At 39.4% G+C, this 20459-nt stretch overlaps 1 protein-coding gene across 2 annotated transcripts; it reads right to left on the bottom strand.

Annotated features, from left to right (window-relative positions):
* Nucleotides 1-412: 412 nt before the first annotated feature.
* On the bottom strand, nucleotides 413-5302 carry arl16 (ADP-ribosylation factor-like 16). 2 transcript variants are annotated; one of them, XM_056452187.1, is made up of 5 exons: nucleotides 5155-5302; nucleotides 4923-4981; nucleotides 4460-4579; nucleotides 1153-1268; nucleotides 413-1067 (listed from the first exon to the last, which is right to left on the bottom strand). In XM_056452187.1, exons 1-5 carry the CDS (start codon nucleotides 5213-5215, stop codon nucleotides 899-901), a joined length of 525 nt encoding a protein of 174 aa, XP_056308162.1. In that variant the 5' UTR covers nucleotides 5216-5302; the 3' UTR covers nucleotides 413-898. The 2 variants fall into 2 exon arrangements, with proteins under 2 accessions (XP_056308162.1, XP_056308170.1); XM_056452195.1 differs by having other exon boundaries at nucleotides 4923-4979; nucleotides 5189-5302.
* Between the last annotated feature and the right edge of the window lie 15157 nt (nucleotides 5303-20459).

Genomic DNA, 20459 nt, shown 5'->3' with positions numbered 1-20459 from the left:
CAGTGAATATAAACATTACCATGAAAATCTTAATAAAGGCATAAACCCATTAAGGGTGTTTATTTGCTGAAATTCCTATTAAAATCTGTTTTATTTGTATTGTGCAAAGTATATCTGTAAAGTCTTTAGGCATAGTATATATTTTGAAAATGGAAAAAACAATAAATCATTGTACGAATGCTGTTTGAATAATTTTCCATTAAAACTTGTAAATGTCACCTGACCATCAGGGAGAACGCAGCATGTCATTTCTCACAGGATGTGTTCTCTGTTCTCGTGGTCTCCTGAGTTCGTTCTTCTAAGGTGACCTGGCAAGACCGGTCTTCACAAAAACGCAATTCTGTTCTCTGCATTGTTGGAGTTGAGAAACAGCCCTTTTCTGAAATAAGGGTTAACTGACCAAAGAAAAAAGTACAGCTCAAACAGCTTTATTGATGGCAACACGCAGTCCACCACAAACTAAAATTAATAAAGTAGAAAAGGACATCAATCTTGATGAGCAACATGATCATATTGTGAAAATGGTAGCAAATATCTTCTGGGACTCAAAGCGTTGAGAAGAAATGACTAATAGTCCAAAGAACAATGCATTTCTCATTCAGTGGAACACAAGATCGGAGTCTTATATTTTTTTTTACCATTTCAGAGCTTCTCAGCATGTTGCTACCATGGTTTATTTTCATTGTGCAAATCTTAGTTTCTTCAAACTAAACTGTTTTCCTCAGAGCAGAGAAATTATCCATGAGTCCATCACCAGTCGATCAGTCCTCAAACTAATGTGTTTGAACGAGCCTTGGGCTGAGTCGAGGTTACCCTGTAAATCAGCTTCACGTCACATTTGTCAGATATCTACTGTGTTCTGTGATATTAAGCCCACCGCTTTCTTCATGCTAATCACTCAAGTGTCAGAGAGGTTTGAGGAAAGCCAGTGGAGCACGTCCTGCAGGCCCTGACCGGAGCGAGCACTGACCTCTAGAGTGGTGACAAACTGAGATGCACTTCTGATGATGTCATCCATCCTAAACAGTGACTTCAGCTCAACTAGAGACATGCTGCATAGAAGATCCCTGAGGAAATACATGCAGTGAGGAGTGATGGGTTTAGCATGAATTAGTGCTAGACTGAGAAAAAGTAAAAGAGAAATCAGCTGACCTCTTGTTGAAGAGTATAAGCACAGCAGCAGAGAGCAGAGACTCCGCAGAGAGAACAGAAAGCAGCTGGACGCAGGACGACGAAATCTGTTCAACATTCGCACAGTCCACCACAAACTATAGCGAATCAAGTAAAAATAGACATCAGTCATGATAAGTCATGATGGCTGCTTTCAAAGCACTGCTTTATTAACCTTCAAATCCTTTAAAAGTCCGAACTGTATAATATAAAATAATTCACATGAATCACACAGCTTTTTTTCAGGCTACACCCCAGTGGCAAATCTTTTTTTTTTTACCTGATCGGATCAGTTTTAATAGTTTGCAGACATTTTACTGAAGCATTACTAAAATAAAGATGAGTAATATTAGTTAATAATCACTTGTTGGACTGTTTATCATAGTCCCTATGAAACAAGCAATATGTAAGCTGCCAACACTTAATATTCAATAAAAATTCCATGACTTTTCCAGGTTTTTCATGACTGTATGAACCCTGTGCAGGGTTCAATGCTGCCCTACCAAAATGTTCACTGGCTTTATCAAAAAAAAAAAAAGAGTTAATAGCTGTTTCTTAGCCACATATTTTAAATAATGTGTCAAAAGCCATACATACACTTTTTTTATTCAGCATAAAAATTTTTGGAAGCTGCAACGTTTTTTTTTTTTTTTTTTCATATTGTGACGCAGTTCCTAGAGAAACGGAATAATAAATGAGAAAACAGTGGGTGTGACTTGTTTTTTCTGCTGTAAACTGAATGGATGTAGGCATTTCATTCAGAAAAATCAGGATGATCTTCCTCCTCACCATTTTTGTTTGTTGTCAAAACTGACAGTTGGAGCAGCGTTGTTAAATGTTTAATTTACTCAATTCCTAAAATATACGTAATCTGACAATTTACTGAAAGAATACAGGAAGCGCATTTTCAGATTTCAATTTAATATTATAAGGGCAATTTTTTTTTCTTAATGACATTGACTACATTTACATGGACATCAGTAATCGAATGATTTGCCTTAATCTAATTAAGACAATAATAAGATTAATGTGTTTACATGAGTTGCTTTTTAAATGTTCCTTTCATGATCCCATTTTACATGTTATAGCGCATAATTCAATTAACATCATTGCATCACCACACTATCCACATTTCCTCTGAAATTGTAATTTTGGGCGTTTAATTTTTTATGACTTTAACTGCAGTTTGCCACTTTAATTTGGGAACATTTCATGCATGGCCCCCATGAAAAACGAGATATTGAATGCAACTATGAACTGCTGGAAGAGTGTTGCTTTAATGGAAGTTCATACCGCATGCTGAATGGAACCTCAGACTCGATAGGTGCAAAGAGTGTCAAACAGCCGTGAGTGTGTGTGTGTGTGTGTCTGTGTGTGGACTATCCTGTAGCAAAACATGACGAAAAGTCCTACATGACGATAATATTTCGATTAAGGCGTTTACTTGTCTGTACTGCAGTTCAATAATGCAACTTAAATCGGCATACTCCACATGTCTTAATTTGATTTATCTTTAGTTAGATTATGACCTTAATCTGATTAATCAAAAATTGCTGTGTACATGGTAGACTCTTAATCAGAGTATTGTCTTAATTGCATTAAAATTGAATTATTGGTGTCCGTGTAAACGTAATCAAGCACAGATGAATTGTTCACCACAAAACCAGCAATGCGAGCAAACAAAATCATATGGTTAGTTTTGATTTCTTGGAGACTTTAAATACAACTGGCAATTTCAAAAATTACAATTGTGATGAAACTAAATTTCCCAAAGATCCTCAAAAATAACATCTGTGAATCTAGATTTAATTTTTTTTCAAAAATGTTAATAAATGTATAATGAGCAAAATTCAAAGGGTTATGCAAAACACAAAAAGAGCAGTATGGAAATTGTGCAAGTATTATACTGCAGTTCTAAATTATTTAACAAAAGATGGGTCACTTAGCTGTTTTTTTTTTTTTTTACAAACAGGGTATATGTGGAACTATACTCAAGGATTTTTAATTGGTCAGTAACCTGGGTTTAGCGTTTCCGATTAACTGTATGCCATCGCAAAATCAGCACGTTTAAGTTCTGTTTTCTTTAAAAATCAGCTATCTCCACTGGCTGGAGTGATACCCGATATAAACTGGGTCTCAAATTGTACAAGAAGCACTGCATTAAAATAAATTTTTCCCTGCCATGTCTTTAAAATATGAATATTTATTTTACCCCAGTATAGCTTCTGCACTAGTCTGCCGATCGTGACGGGCGAGTAAACGTCTCTTTGTCTCGTTTTACGCTTCAACAACTTAATAAATGCCAAAGTCTATTTAACTGATTGTATTTTAATTACATTACTACACCAATGCTGTAAACGGAACCGTATAAAATGGAAAAAAGTCACATTAACCGTTCACCAGAAGTTTATCAGTATGGAAAGAAACACTAGCTCCACATATACCCTATTAACATTAATACACCGTTCGAATGATGTGATATGCTGTGTCGATGAGTTTCTTGATGCGCTTAAAATTCTCTTTGTTCATACATCTCACAATCAAGTTCAATTGAGCAGATGAAGGGTTCTCGTCAACCCTTTTAGCCACCATGTACGCTATGTGCTGTCGGCTTTTATCATGAGCTTCTAGCTTTGTTCCTACAAAAAAGGCTCCAAATTTGTCTGCTTTTCCTGGAAACCGGAGGCAAACTATTCAAAACATTACTTTTTTGTCATGTTGTACCCACGTAAATGTTTAGAAAGGAAGACATTTTCTTTTAGCCTCATAATTTGATGTTACAGCCTCTAGACTGTATTGGCTGTTACTAGGTTATGAAAAAAAACAACGTGCTCACAACATTCAATCAAAACCAAAAAGCAATATGGTGTTTATGACGTCACAATGAAGGTAGCATTTAAAGGCTTAAGAGCACAATTCTCAATTCTACTGTATTTGCACATAATTGTCAAATTATCAGTGACAAAGTAGCACTGGCCCAATCGAGCCAGTAATAAATTCTGTCTACTGCCCCGAGCGTCTCGCACGCTGGCAGTCCTAATTGTTGAGCCTTGTAGTGTTTCAAGCATTTTGCAAAGCAATTGGTTCAATTGATTTGAAGCTTTGAAAAGAATAGCTTCTCCTATCACCACTAGTATCTGAAGGCTCTCTGCAGGAAGCTCTGGGAGTATCCTGCATATTCATGATGCTCCCTAATGTCCGCAAATGAGATATGTTCCGGAAATTGAGGCATCTCTCGCCCCCGATGTAAATATCTTAATAAATTGAATTATACATTACTGGCACTCACAATAACAGATTTGCAATCCAAGTAGTATTTTGGCCAAATGGGTCCCATACAGCCTCCTAATTCTCGCACTGTTATCTTCTTCTTTTTCTTTAATATGAGGTCAGTGAGGTTGGTGCCGACCTGAAAAAAAAAAGATATTTTCACAGAAAAATATTAATCTTTTGACATTTTAGAGTATATTGTCCCAGTAAATTAATAAAATGCATGTCAATTTCTCTCCCTTCAAGCAATAATAACAATATATGATAAGAATTAAGTTAGCTTTATCTCAAATGAAAATTAAAGAGGACCCCATTTTCACCTTTGGGCATACACTATATTTTAGTTGGTAAAAGACGTTAACGTAAAAACCTTATCTTGTGTATTAAACTAAGTATATGTACTTATGCATAAAACGTATCAAATTAATGCATTAACAAATTATCAAAAGACTTTTACACACTGTCATACAAAGAGTTCTCACCGTGGGCAGCGTGACTGGCGCTTCACCCAAATCTGCGCATGGATCCATCTGGCACAACTGTTAGTCCAGATAAAGAAATATTCATGAACATTAAATGGTGCAGTTAACGTGTTTCATAAAAACGCAAATCGTAAAATGTAAAACCACAAATGTGAAAATACACAAACAAACAATCAGATTTAGAGGAGCAAAACATGCAGCCTGTCTAATGTAAAGAGTTGCTGAAGGATATTCTGTAGTCGCTTTAGTAATAGCGTTTTTCCTACTCCAGTTGCACCGAGCAATAAGCACATGTTGACGAGCTGCAGTATTTTAATCAAAATGAAATCGATTCCTGTTTTAATGCGACTGACTTGTAAACATTACAGATTTCCTGTATTGCTACGGCAACAGTGTTAAATTTACAAAATAAAAGTCTCAATGCGTCGTGAACGTTTCTTCAAACGATTTTCAGCGCCATCTAGTGTGGTGTAGCAGAACTATGGAGTTAGAAAATAGTTTTTTTTTTTTTTTTTTTTTATTAGATCTTATAAGAACATACAGAACAAATAACAAATGACCGAACAAAGAAACATCTTATTCATCTAGAAAGTCCAAATAGCAGCATTCACACACACAAAAAAAAAAAAAACAGAAAAAGAAAAACAAATAAATATATATAAAAAAATAATAATAATAATAAAATTGAAATAAATAAAAAGCAAAATACAATGCACTGTAATACATAGGGGTCAATCATTAAACAATGCCTTTAACAGACTACACAGTTTAAGGGCTTTTTTATGTCTCATCAGCTTTAAAGAATTGAAGAAGATCATTAAATCTTTGTGGAAAAGCAGAAAAGGGGGGGGGGTTATTAAAAAATCTGCATTTATGAATGAAATAGTTTGCCATAGTCACAATATTGTTAGCCAAAAATTCCAGCTCAGAATTCTGACAAAAAGATAAATATTTTACAGTTTTAAAATCAAAATCAGGTATTACATATTTTAATCTTAACCAAACAGTAATGTCATCCCATAACTTTTTTGAAAATTTGCATAAATAAAACAAATGTTCCAATGACTCTATGTCTGCTTCACAAAATGTACAAACGTTACAATCCAAATTAAATCTGTGTCTGAGGAACTCATTACAAGGATAAATATCGTTAATAATTTTAAACTGAACTTCTTTTGCCTTTGGTAGAAGTGGAAAAGAGAGAAATCTTGTTCGAATTCGAACCACCTTGTCTTCCGGAAAATCTAAACCAAGGGGTCTTTTCTTAACTTTAGAAGGGAAAAGCTGTGTATTTACTAACCTTCTCAAGGTCTTATTATTACAGCTCTGCCCAGTAAAATTAATACCAGAAATAATAAGGTTGCCCAATCTTGGTATCACAGAAGAATAACCCAATTCCCCTTTGATTAGCTGAACCAAACCACCAGGAATAGCTTTCAACAAAGACAAATACAATTTCTGAGTACAAATAATATGGTATTTTTCACAAAAATCCTCATAATTGAGGAAATTTCCAACCCCATCCAAAATATGTAAAATAGACCAAACACCTTTGTCCATCCACTCTTGAAAAAACACAGATTTCCTCTTAATAAGTATATACTTATTATTCCACAAAGAACAGCTATGTGGCGAAAAATTATGTTTGTATATTAACTTCCAATACAGTAATACCTGACTATGAAAAGATGACAATTTACACTTTAACTTTGATGGCTCAAAATCGCACCTTAAAAGAAAGTCTATGCCCCCAAAGAAATCAAAAATTTTAGAAGAAAACCTAAACCAGAAAGAATGTTTATGTCGAAGGAAGGTTTGAAGCCATTTTAGCTTAAGGGTACCATTCATAACATCAAAATCAATTACATTCAATCCACCCTCATTGATTGGTTTCACTACATCTGATTTTCTTAGAAAATGATGCTTATTTTTCCATAGAAATTTATATTGCATTTGATTCAGATTTTTAACGTACCTATCAGAAATACTTAAAGAAAAAGCTGGGTAAATCATCCTGGAAAGTGCTTCTGACTTTTGTAAAAGAATTCTACCAAAAATAGATAGATCCCTTTGAACCCACAAATTTAATATTTTTTGACTTTTTATCAAATTATCCATCAAATTAGCTTTTTCCCTAACTTTAGGGTCTTTAGAAATAACAACACCCAAGTATTTTACCTCATTTTTAACTGGAATATTGAACAGTTGTGTTTCGGTATGGTTATGGATTGCCATCAGCTCACATTTTTTTAAATTCAATTGCAGACCAGAAGCATTTGAAAAATGAGACACCAGATTAATGGCAACTGGAATCTGCTCTGCATTACTGAGAAACAGGGTGGTATCGTCTGCTAGTTGACTTATTATTAATTGACTCCCTAAAACATTCAAAGGTCTGATAGCTCTGCAATTTTTAACATACAATGCTAATAATTCAGCTACTAAAATAAATAAATACGGGCTTGTTGGATCCCCTTGTCTGATGCCTCTATTAATATTAAACCTCTTCGAAGTCCCAAATGGTAATGATACTGAACTATTTATGTCTTTATATAACATTTCTATTACTTTAACAAATTTATGACCAAAACCAAAAAATTTCAATGTATGTAAAATAAAATTATGTTCTACAGTATCGAATGCCTTGTAGAAGTCAAGAAATAAAACAAACCCATCCTCTTTAATTAAATGTCCATAATCAATTAGATCTAAGACAAGTCTAATGTTGTTGTGAATTAGCCTTCCTTTAATAAAACCAGACTGCGTTTCACTTATAACTTGATTCAATCTAAATTTCAATCTATTAGCTATAGCAGATGTAAGAATTTTATAATCCACATTGAGTAGAGTAATCGGCCTCAAATTCTCAATAATTCTTTTATCTTTGTTTGCCTTTGGAATAAGAATAATTAAGCCCTGTTTCATAGTTGTAAGTAAAGTATTCAAATTAAAACACTCTTTTAATGCTGCAAATAACAACTGTTTTATATCCTCCCAAAAAAATTTGTAGAAGTTAGTAGTCAACCCATCCTGACCAGGAGACTTACCCAAACACATTTTTTTAATAGCTGCTTCAAGTTCCTCTAGCTTCAAATCCTCATCACACATTTCTTTAAATTTAATATCTATCTGTGGGATATAATCTTTAACCTTTTCTAGAAATTGAATAGCATTATTTTCAGAATATGATGAAGAATAAATATTACTATAAAATGAATATATTTCCTCAGATATCAGTTTAGAATCCGTAATTATTGTATCCTTAATAACTAAAGTATGAATTGCATTACTTTGCTGTCTCCTCTTTTCTAATTGACAAAAGTAAGCTGTGTTCTTCTCTCCTTCTTCCATCCATTTTGCCCGAGACCTTACAAAAGCTCCTTGTGCTTTCATTACATACATGCTGTCTAATTTAGCTTGAAGAGTGATTAATTTTTCCACATCTTTAACCTTATCATGTGTGTTACAGCAATCATTAATTTCCTGAATTATTCTTAATTCTTTTTGCAATATATCGCTTCTCTTTTGTTTACCAAACCGAATTGAAATTTCCCTTGTTTTAAATTTAAAATACTCCCATTTAATCCCACTGGAATTTAAAGAGAAATCATTCTCAACCTCACTAATTAGGTTTCTAATTTGACTACAATAAACTTTATCCTTTAAAAGTTCTGCATTGAACTTCCAATAGTCTTTCTTAGTAGTATTTTTTCTTACTGGTGTCAAAGTTAATGAAATCAAACAGTGATCTGTCAATGGTGCAGCAGAAATTAAAACCTGGTTCGCAAGCTCCAGATATTCCTCAGTTATGAGCCAAAAATCTATTCTTGACCTAGATGACCCATTAGGTTTAATCCAAGAGAACTGATTGGTATTAGGATTCTTGACTCTCCATACATCTATAAGAGAGTTAACTTGGCAAAATTCCTGAATAATACTATTAAGACGATGACTTGTAAAACTAGAAGGAGATCTATCCATCCATTCATCAGGTGCCAAGTTAAAATCACCTCCAATTAGTACCAAATTTGTATTGAATTTCAATTTAAATTGTAAAACAACCTCTGTTAGATCGGATAATAAAGACTTGTTTTGCCCAGCACTATTATAGCCATACACATTCACTATAATAACAAAAATACCTTCACTGTTAATCACAGCAGTAAGCCAATGACCATTATCATCAGACTGAAAAGTCACAACCTTCCCAGGACAATTGTTGAGGCATATGGCGACACCTGCTGATCGATTAGAGCCATGACTGAACAAGATTGTGTCTCCCCACTGTATTTTCCAAAAAGCTTCATCTTCAACAGTAGAATGAGTCTCTTGAAGAAACAAAAACTGTGAGTTCTGCCCCTTAGTAAACAAAAAAATAGCTTTCCGTTTTACTTTGTCCTTTAGACCCCTTGCATTCAGTGAACAAAAAGATAAACTAGATTTTAGTGAAAACATGTTCCACTGGAACTCACAGTGAACAAAGAAGAAATGTCACAGAACAGTCAGTATAGAATCGAAAGAAGAAGAAAAAACTTGCAACGCAAAACGAGTCTCTGAATAATAATCTTTTCCCTTATTCAAAGCTTTCATCATCCTGGAAAAATTTGCTTTCCCTCAATGAAAGCCAATGGACCCCGAAAGTACGCCACTTTCCCTTCTGCTCGAGCTTGTTTAATGCGTGGCCAGAGCACTTGCCTCGCCTCTCTGTCCTCTCTGATTAAATCCTCCGCAAAATGACAACCTGCCTCGTTGCACACTGATGATCCCTTGGACAGTTTCCAGATTTGATCTCTGTAGATTCTCTTTGAAAACTGCATGATGATTTGACGTGTGCGATTACCTTCTCTCCTGCCAATTCGATGGACTGTATCAACTGCTTCTTCCATTTCCCAGGGCACGCCAGGTGCAATCTTGGAGAGCAAGGTGATCACTACTTCTCTAGTATTCTCGTTCTGTTTCTCTGGAAGTCCTTTTATGCGTAAATTCCAGCGCCTTTTGTAGCAATCCAATTCTCCTACCCTAGATTTCAACTCTTTGTTTTCTTTTTGGAGATCAGAAAGCTCCAGTTCCAATTCAATTGCCTTCTGTTTTTGGGCCTTTAACTCCTCTTTAACTTCACATATGACGCTACAGTTCTCTTCCAATTTTTTCGTGACTTCTTCCAACTTTTCTTCCTGCTTGTCAAATCTTTTGCCGAGGGAGTAAATAGCCTCGAGAATATCTGCATTAGAGATATCTTCTTCGCTGTCAGAACGTGCTTTCTTCGAAATATGCATTTTACTGGGCTTTTACTGGGCGTAACAGGTAGATTCACTTCACCACAAACCTCCAGGAGACGCTTATTAGTTTCAGCACCTACTTCCATCACCTCCGCATAATCATGATCAAATTTGTCGCTGATCACAGCTGTATCCTCCGGTTTTCTTCCTCTACCCGCCATTTATAGATGATGAAAAAACAATTCGCTACCAATTAATTGGGGAAACTTTAAAGAACACTAAGAAACACTTTGAGACTCCGCCAGCTGTTACAAAATGCTGCTACCTAGTACGCCATCTTGGTCCGCCCCCCGAGTTAGAAAATAGTAAAAAGTTTATTTATTTATTTTTTACTTTTTATTATTTGAAAAAAAAAAACAGTTGACAATTTTGTAGCAATATTTGTTTACAACACAGAGTATGAATTACATTGTCAATGAAAACAGATACAAGAGAAAGAAAGAAAGAAAGAAAGAAAGAAAGAAAGAAAGAGAAAAAAAATTAAGAATATGATATAAACTTGAGGGTAAGACATTTAAGAATTACTTACAGTATATAAATAAGTCATTACAAAATGAAATAGTTCTGTTAGCTTTCTTATTTTCAGAAAATGAAATTAAAATGTAAATAATGACTAAATTCTAGCAAAAAAAACAGGAAAATATAGTTTGGTATTAGTAAATTTGCATTGATGGATATGGAATTTACAAACAAAATCAATAATTTTTTTTAACAAAACAAGCATTTATATTCTTTTCTTTTTCTTTTTTGGAGAGGAGGCATCTTTATTGAGGCATGTTTCAAACACACCTTTTTTATTGCAATAACAGACCATTACAACAAATACAAATACAAAACTGATAGAAGTATAGTACAATCAATACAAATATTACTTTTTTGCAACAAGAGAAATGTAACAAATTTAAAATAAATATAACATAGGTAAAGCAAAGAAAGACAAAGAGAGAGGAAAAAAAAGAAATAAACGAGGGCACATGACAAAAACAAATTAATGCAGAATATTAAATAAAGCACATGTTTTATAAGTTTTAATAGCTTTCTTGTTGTGAGAGTCTGTGATGGTTTTTAAATAAAGTTTCAGTTCTTGTTTAAAAAATAAAAAAAATTGTCTTACACTGAGTATATTTGCATTTGTGTATAAAAAATTCCAATAAATAAAATGAGGTTTATGCAAAAAGTTGAATTAAGGAATTGTTTTTCTTTAATAAAAAACACCAAAACAACATGTCTATAGCTTAATGAAAAATCACCACAAACCTTTAGAGAATTAGAATTCACATCAGACCAGAACGATTTAACAAAGGAACATTCCCAAAACAAGTGAGCAACAGATTCAGAAGAAGTCTCACAGAAAGAGCAAGAGACGTCAATGTCATCTGAATTTTTGCAAAAAATTGTTTAACTGGTTAAAATCTGTGAATAATTAAAACAAATAGTTCTTTAATTTTATTTGTTAAAAAAAATTCTGGAAGAGTGACTAAACATTCGACCATTTAATATCATCAAAGAGGTTGTTCCAACAAGAAATAGAAGAAGGATTTGAGATGACAAGGTCTAAAAATAAAGACCTGATTTTTTGATTGGATTTTTTAGTGGAGAAACAAATGGATCCAACAACAGTAGAATCAGGATAGGGGAACAAACAGAAATCAATGAATTATTATTGTTTCTAAAAAGCATACAAATTTCAGAGAAGATTGCCTTACAAACGATATTAAATTCTTTTTAGATATAGGCAGAGTATATCTTGCAGTAAAATCAGAGTAAGTAAATAAATTATCATTGGTGTCAAATAACTGGTTTACTAATATCACCCCATTACTGAGCCAGTTAATATAAAATATACATTTCCTCCTATGTAAAATATTACAGTTGTTCCAAATTAAAAAAATTGTGTGGTGAGAAATTGTGCTTATAAATAAGTTTCCAAGCCTAAGCATTTGCTGATGAAAATTGGAAAGTTTGTTAATTGAGAAATTACATATTAATAAAAAGTCAATGCCTCCTAATTGAGAAAAAACATAATGAGGAATTACATTCCAAATAGAAGATTGATTGTAGAGAAAGCATTTAAGCTTTTTTAAGGTATTATTAAGTGAATCAAAATCTATAAAGTTTAAGCCACCCTTATTATAGGAATTTAAAACAACAGATTTTCTAACATCGTGCGTTTTATTCTTCCAAAGAAATTTAAACAGCATTTCATCAATCAATTTACAGGTCGGTTTATCTACAAATAAAGAATGAGCAGTATAGGATAACCTAGAGATGCCTTCAGCTTTTGTTACTAAAGTCCTACCATTTAAAGTTTAATCTTTTGATAACCAAACATTAATTTTTTTTCTTTTATTTTTTCTAATATTGGGTCAAAGTTTTCCTTACATCTTAGTTTTACGTCTTTTATTATTTTAATACCTAAATATTTTACATTTTCTTTAAGAGGAATATTATAAATAGAGGTGGCAGCACATTTTTTAATCGGAAGTAACTCATACTTATCAATATTAAGCTGAAGGCCAGAGGCATCAGTAAAAAACTGTAGAGACTTTAAAGCAATTGGGATCTGAGAGACATCTTTTAAAAACAACGCAGTATCATCAGCTAACTGGCTGATTGTTAATTCTGTTCCAGCAACAAAAATTCCCTTTAGGGGACTTTCTTTAATATGTGAACTTAAAAATTGTGTAGCAATTAAGAAAAGATATGGGGAAATGGGGCATCCTTGTCTAACACCACGCTTGAAATAAAATCTGGGAGAAGTGCCATTATTAAGCCGAATAGAACTATTTCCATTATTATAAACCATTTTAATACAATTACAGAAAAGATTACCAAAACCAAGTTTACGCAGGGCCTGTCATATAAAATCATGTTCCAGGCAATCAAATGCTTTATAATAATCCAAAAAAGAATAAAACTGTGAGTAGAAATAAGATCTGAATAATACAATAAATCTAAAATCAAAAGGATATTATTAGATATATGTCTCTGGGGTATAAAACTGATTGGCAGTCATCTATTATACTATTTAGAATGGATTTTAACCTTTTTGCTAAGACTAGGGGAATAATTTTATAGTCAGTGTTCAATAAGGAGATTGGACGCCTGTTTTCTATTAAAAGGGGGTCTCTATTGGACTTGGGTATTAGAGTTATTAGTCCCTGACATAGAGTAGGAGGGAGCATTAAATTCTCAATACTTTCTAAGAACATTTTGTGTAAAAAAGGAACCAGTTTTTTAAAAATAATTTATAAATTTCTGCAGACAACCCATCAGTTCCAGGGGATTTATTACTTTTGAGATTATCAATGGTCTCAGCAATTTCAATAAGACTAATAGGTGCATCACACAGAAAACACTCTTCAGAACCGATTTTATTTATGTTGGATAACAAAATTTAGAAGAGTATAAATCTTTATAAAATCTGGCACAAAATTCTGCAATTGTTTTGAAGTTTTCAGATATATTCCCATCAATACGTAGTTTTACAATAGAATATTTAACTCGCTGCCTTTCTAGCCTTAAAAAAATAAGCAGAGTTCTGCTCACCCTCTTCTAGCCATTTTCGACGAGACCTTATGAAGGCACCTTCAGCTTTTTGCTTATATCTATCTTCTAAAAGATTTTTCTGATCTATAAATTCAGATCTCTCTGTGTCAGTAAGATCCTCTATATTTTTATATTATAATACAGAAATTCTAGCCATAATTCGATTTTCATTATTTTTTCGAGTTTTTGCTAATAGACTACAATAATTTCTACAATATTTACCAATTTCAAATTTAAGAAGTTCCCAATTGCTACAAAATGAATTTTCTTTATTAGCTTTATCCCAATAGGAAGAAATTAAATGATCAATTTTAGTTTGAACTTCATTGTGTTTTAAAATTGAATTATTAAGTTTCAAGTATGAGGATCTTTTGTGTGGGGAAGTGGAAGATAGTGGTACATAGATAATAATGGCTTTATGATCAGAAAATAAAGAGGGAATAATATCCGTTCTTATGTTTGATAATTCTGCTGAAGTTAACCAAAAGTCAAGTCGGAATTGATTAGAAAGTGAGTTATTGTTCTAAGTGAAAACTTTTTGTGAAGGGTGAGTTTCTCACCACGCATCAACAACAGAAACTTTTGTACAAAAGAAAATAAATAATCATTATTAACAGTGGTGGGATGAGGGGGGCATCTGTCTAATGTCTTATTAAACACAACAATAAAGTCACCACCAACAATTAAATAAGACTTTGGATATTTGGTTAACATTTGAAAAAAAATTATTATCTTTTGGAGAATTATATTCATAAATATTGGAAATAACATATGTTACGTTTGCAAACTGTAAAGCTAATAAAATGAAGTAAACATTAACATCTCAATCCCTAGCCAAAATGTTTCCACTAAAATTATTTTTTAAGATACAGAATCCAGCAGAATGTTAATTTCCATGGGACACCCATATTTCTGACCCCTATTGTGATCTCCATAAATTAACTTCTTGTATGGTTGAATGAGATTCTTGAAGAAAGCAAAAATCTGTATTAAAACGTTTAAGAAATAAAAATAACTGCTTTACGCTTAAGAATGTTGTATAGCCCTTTACAATTTAAAGAAACAATAGACAAAGACATAAAAAGGAAGAAAACAAGAAGGATAAGAAAAAACACTGGTAACAGGAACAAGACCCAAGACCTTACTATATAGAGTGAATATCACTGTAATGGAGAACCAACTGGTCAAACCCTAAATCGAAAGGGATGAGGACAACAATCCCATTATAATTAGTTTGAACTGAACTTTTGAAGTATGAGAAAAAAGAAAAAAAAAAAAACTTCGAGGTGGAGAAAAAGAGAAAAAAGTGATTCATAAAAGCCACAGTCCACACAATAACATCGCAAAAAAAGCAATAAAGGTGGATCCTATCAAGTCCATACTTTTGCCTTTTATGTAGGAGGAAAAATCTCTGTACCATCAACAAAAGCGCGTCCGCCCACGAAGAACGCTTGTTTGTTCTCTTTTCGAGCCTTTTCAATTGATGGCCACAGCTTCAATCTTCATGCTCAATCAGCTGGTGACAAGTCCTCCATGATTTTCAAACGATTTTCTGTCAGAAAGTCAGCATCCAGCATGCCAAACTGCATCTTGGTAAAAGATAATTCAAAGATTAAAAAATAAAAGAGAATTCCGGCTGAACACGGCCAAGATGATGTGCCACATAAATGACATCGGAGAATTTATCCTTAAACTAAGGAAGAATCTGTTGGCACACGTCAATAATCTCCTGACGGACATTTTCTTTATCTTTCTCAGGAATTTCGTCGATCCTCAGATTCCATTGACGAGTGTAGGTTTCCAAAAGCGCCAGTCGTTGTTCTCGTTCAGTGGAATTAATTTCTTTTTTCTTTGTGCACGAGTCAATAAAATCAACTCTTTCTTTCAGATTTTTAACCTCATTGCAGAGTTTTTTTCAGTGTTCTTGCTGACCTCTTCTTTCATGTCTTTGATTATCTGGGAGTTTTCAACAATCAGTGTTTGTAATCTGTCTGATCTATTTGTCACCAGCTGAAATAATTCACAAAGTTGTGTGGAGACACTTTTGTCCGTTTTCCTTATCTTGATCACAGGGGAATTGCACGGAGTCTTGGGTAGCGGCAGGATTACTTCCTCACAGAAGTTAACCCCCGCTTTTGGGCAGCCCTCATCCGACCTCTTTATGCAGCCCAAAGGACCGAGCCGTCCCGGGAGACACCTGCAAATACCCAGAGTTGGACCATGGGCCATATGGCCATTCAACGCCGGCGCAGACCTGGACAGTCTCGTCCAGCCTGGCACCACTTTGTGTTTAAAAAGGGATCATTTGTCCCGATGGGCTTTCAACCAAGGCTGAACCTGGACGCGGGTATCCCACGCGACACTTTTACCAGAGGAGACAGGGATCATTTGTCCCAATTGGGACTTAGCAAAGGCTGAACCTGGACGCGGGCGTCCCACGCGACACTTCTAACAGAGGAGATAGGGATCATTTGTCCCATTCGAAGCTATTTTTTATCAATCACAGATAAAGACACTGAACACCATATGACCTTTATTGTTCAATTTTTATTTAGGAAGATTCAGAGTCTTCTGTTGCTTCGAGGGGGCGTTTCCCCTTCGAAGGCGGCCATGGCAGCGTCCTCCTGCTAGTTCCCTCCTGAAAAAGAGAAAAGGCCAGTTACCTAACACCACACGTCCCTCTGTTGAGGTCCATGCCAAAAAGGAACTGATTTACCATGGGTGACCCGGGACTCTCTGCCCTCTGGCGCCCCTTCCTTGAGTGGCGTTCTCTGCCCGCTGCCTCCTCCTCCTCCTCCTCCTCCTCCTCCTCCTCCTCCACCAAGGCCCTCTCGAAGAGTCTGCGGTGCTCACGTGCTTGGAGAGGGCCTAGGTGAAGCGCGTAGAACTTGTCTGAGGTTGAGGTATCGTGGCACATGAATTGGGCCACCTTCCTGCGATCCTCGGAAGAATGTGAATTCTTTGCCTGCGTCAGAGACAGACAGAGACTTTTTGTGGTCAAAGCCGCTGGCAGTCATGGGGGTCAGCGGGGGGGCACTGGCATAGATACTCACGTGGGTCGCGATGGCAGTTCGGACGTCAGTGAAGGTGGGCTTGCCGGGAAGCCCCATGCTGGTCCATGCAGATTGAAAATATTTGTTCAGGGTTCGACAGGGACTGGATCTGGAAGTAAAAAAAAAATAGGAGGCCTGGCTCCCCCCGGGGAGGCTAGCCCGCAGCTGCAAGAACCTCCTGAACCAGCTGTATTCTTCCTTGTTGAGAGACAGCTGAGCCGCGCCGAAGGCTCGGTTTGTCTTATGCGTGGTGATCTGGGAAAAACAGAGAAGATGAGTGAGCCCTACCCCTGGTGGCCCCCACATGCAACGTTCCACTCACGTTTATGACATAGGCGGACTCGTCCGGGCTTCTGGAAGCCTCTTGGACCTCCTGGATGGTCAGGTTCTGGAAGACCCCACAGCGATGGCCCGTGATGCAGGTCAGGTAGCCGGTCAGGTAGCCGTAGAAGCGCCACTGCTGCCTGGTGTCTGGGCTGGACTCGAGGCCGTCTGACGGAGGGAAGTTAGGCGTTAGACTTTTCCAACAAACCATGTTACACCACCAACGGTTTAAACTTAGCGATAGCCGCTGGTGCCCCAAGGCAAAAAGATAGTCTGCTCCGGGGCGCCAGCGGCTCTCGGTCAAACCGAGTCACATCAGCGTACCCACCCCTTAACCCCCATTCGGGGGTTAAGGGGTGGGTACGCTGACGTGGCTCGGTTTGGCCGAGAGCCGCTGGCGCCCCGGAGCAGACATTATCTTTTTGCCTTGGGGCACCGAGCCACGTCAGCGTACCCACCCCTTAACCCCCATTCGGGGGTTAAGGGGTGGGTACGCTGACGTGGCTCGGTTTGACCGAGAGCCGCTGGCGCCCCGGAGCAGACATTATCTTTTTGCCTTGGGGCACCGAGCCACGTCAGCGTACCCACCCCTTAACCCCCATTCGGGGGTTAAGGGGTGGGTACGCTGACGTGGCTCGGTTTGGCCGAGAGCCGCTGGCGCCCCGGAGCAGACTATCTTTTTGCCTTGGGGCACCGAGCCACGTCAGCGTACCCACCCCTTAACCCCCGAATGGGGGTTAAGGGGTGGGTACGCTGACGGGTTAAGGGGTGGGTACGCTGACGTGGCTCAGTTTGACCGAGAGCCGTTGGTGCCCTGGAGCAGAAGAGGGAAGAACGGAGAGAAGGTCAGCGTTTCCACCGCCACTGGTGGAAACGCAGACCGGCGGGGACCAAACACTCACCTAGAAGGGCAGGTATTTTTCTCCCAGCCGTCCGATGACAGCGTAGCAGGGTGGCTTTGGAGATGAGTCTGCCTTCTTTGGCCTGCTTGGTCCTAACCTCGTGTACCACGACGCGGCGGCGTATGCCGCGAATGAGAGCTCGAAGCTCCCTGCGAATCAGCACCAGGGTGGTACTGGAGAGGCGGCAGGAGGCCGGCGGGGTTTCGGAGAGATAATCCAGGAACTGCGCCACGTTCTTCAGGTAGTGCTGCCTCGTGGGCTCGGCCATGCCCGTTTGGCCTAGCAGGGCAGACCAGGCTCGGATGCGCGCCGGTTGGTTGAGGAAGGACAAGGTTTCTGGGTCCGCGTGGCCTGTCGCCATGAAGCCTAGGAAGGCCTTGACCCTCGCCAGTTTGGAGGCCACGTTATTCCGCAGACGGGCGGTGGGCTCGCTCCCCAATTGGAAACCCTCGAACTCTGCCAAAAGCAAGTCTGCAGAACGGGGGCGAAAGTCAAAAGTCAGCCTAGACGACATACACCCACCACCAGCCCAACAGAGAAGTGCCATAACCATACTCAACTCAAGGCGCGGGCGTGGTCCGGGTACGGGTACTTTGTTGGATCGTAGGCTTCCACAGGCCCGGAGGCCGCCCGGAGACCTCGGGCCGCCCCTCGCCCGGGGGCCGGCCCTCGCCCGGGGGCGGGGTCGGGGGATGGTGCCGGCGGGGCAGGACACGACCTTGTCCGCCTGCTCTTCCTCCCCTCTTCCCCCCTCCTCAACTCTCGATAGCGGCGGGCGAATTGGAGCTGGGCGGACCTCACCTTGTCCACCTGCTTGCGGAGCTCTGAGAGCTGGGCCTGTATGCGCTCCGTTGCGAGCCTGCAGCGGGGGTCGGCGCAGGGACGCTCGGCTTCCGGGCCGTCTGGTTCCCGTTCCTCCTCGGAGGACGACGCCAGCCGAGACACCACGGGTACCGTCGGTTGAGTGGACCGCAACCACCGCAACTCTCGAGCCACTTTCCGACGCCTCGCTCGGCCCATAGCCTCCTTCCTGGCCGAGACGGAGAGCTCGGCGTGCTGCTTCAGGTGTCTGTCTAGGCGGGCCGGCGTCCTCCGGCAGCCGGGCACCGGGCACGCCGTCTTCCGCATGTCCACGCGCCCAGCGGCGAGCGCCAGCAAAAGCTTCTTCTCGTCCGCGTTCGACACCTTGTGAACCGCAGACAGGTGCGGCGAGAGGCGGCTGTAGACGTTGAAGCAGAGCGCACATTCGGCCATGACCGTCCAAGACCAAGGCTGGAGGGAGAGAGACCCACATGCCGCGTGGAGCGGTTTAAAAGATGGCGGACGAAGCGTCCGCTTCCGCGTCAGCGACGCTGGTTCCCCCTCCCCCTCTTAAAGGGGAAGGACCGATACCTACGAGATCCCTTTGATCCAACTTGTATGGAAGCAGTTGTTACGACTTTTGGTGGATTTTTGTCCCAGGAACAACGCACCATTTCAGGCAGCCTCACCGTGCCAGCAGCGGGGACTTTCGCTGCTTTTTGATTTATTCCCCTTTTCCCACACAAAGGGATGGGCATGAGCCCCGCCGAACACGCACCGTTTTGGGCAGCTTGTACTGCGCCAGCCCGCAGGGGGCTTTATACATGGCTTTTTCCCACTTTCAAAGCAGTGTCGTAGAACCCCATCGAACACGCACCTTTTCCGGGGCTCACCGCATCATGAACCGCAACCATCAAAAAGGAGGGGCCAGACCGTAAGCCCGGACACCACTGACCCCGGCTTGTTTCACCTCGCCAGAGACTACTAGCGGCCACCCTCCGCCTCCACCAGCCACCCCCACACACCTCCGGGGGAGAGGGGTAGGGGGGGTCAGGTGGGCGGGCTGGCGGGCAGAGCGCCGGACATGCTCTTGGTCAAAACCAGACGGGCCATTTGAGTTTTTTTTCCTCCCACAGATAGAGGCGGGAAAGGGGGGGGTTGTGTGCGGAGGGACACCCCCCCACGCCTCCCTCACAGCACGCCCGAGGCAGGGAGGAACCAACCACACCCATAGAGGCCGACCCACCCATGTTGGGGCAGGTGTGCCGGGCAGGGGCCTAACCCATGGGGCGTCAAAACAAGCTCCTATCGATCAGCGTGCTTGGTGCAGGCGCGAAATGGTCAAAACCTAAGTCCAACTTTCTCAAAGCTGCCCAACCGTCAGAACCTAAGTCCACATTTCTTCGCCGTCGCCGAATTCTCGATGGGAGGTCAGAGACAATCGGCGCCGGACAGGCACCTCCAGGCGCGGGACGTCCCGAAAAAGGGGTCTCCCTTCGGGCATGGCTTGGCGGGCTGGGGCCTGGGTCTCATAAAGTACCCCGGTGAGCGTCGCCAAGCCCTTGCCACCGGCCGTTCCCGAGACCAACCATCTTCATCATGGCCCCAAATGGACTTTGGTTTCAAAAG

The sequence above is a fragment of the Danio aesculapii genome, chromosome 3 (genome assembly GCF_903798145.1).
Source record: "Danio aesculapii chromosome 3, fDanAes4.1, whole genome shotgun sequence".
NCBI lineage: Eukaryota > Metazoa > Chordata > Actinopteri > Cypriniformes > Danionidae > Danio > Danio aesculapii.
This window is presented reverse-complemented; position numbering and strand designations above follow the sequence as displayed.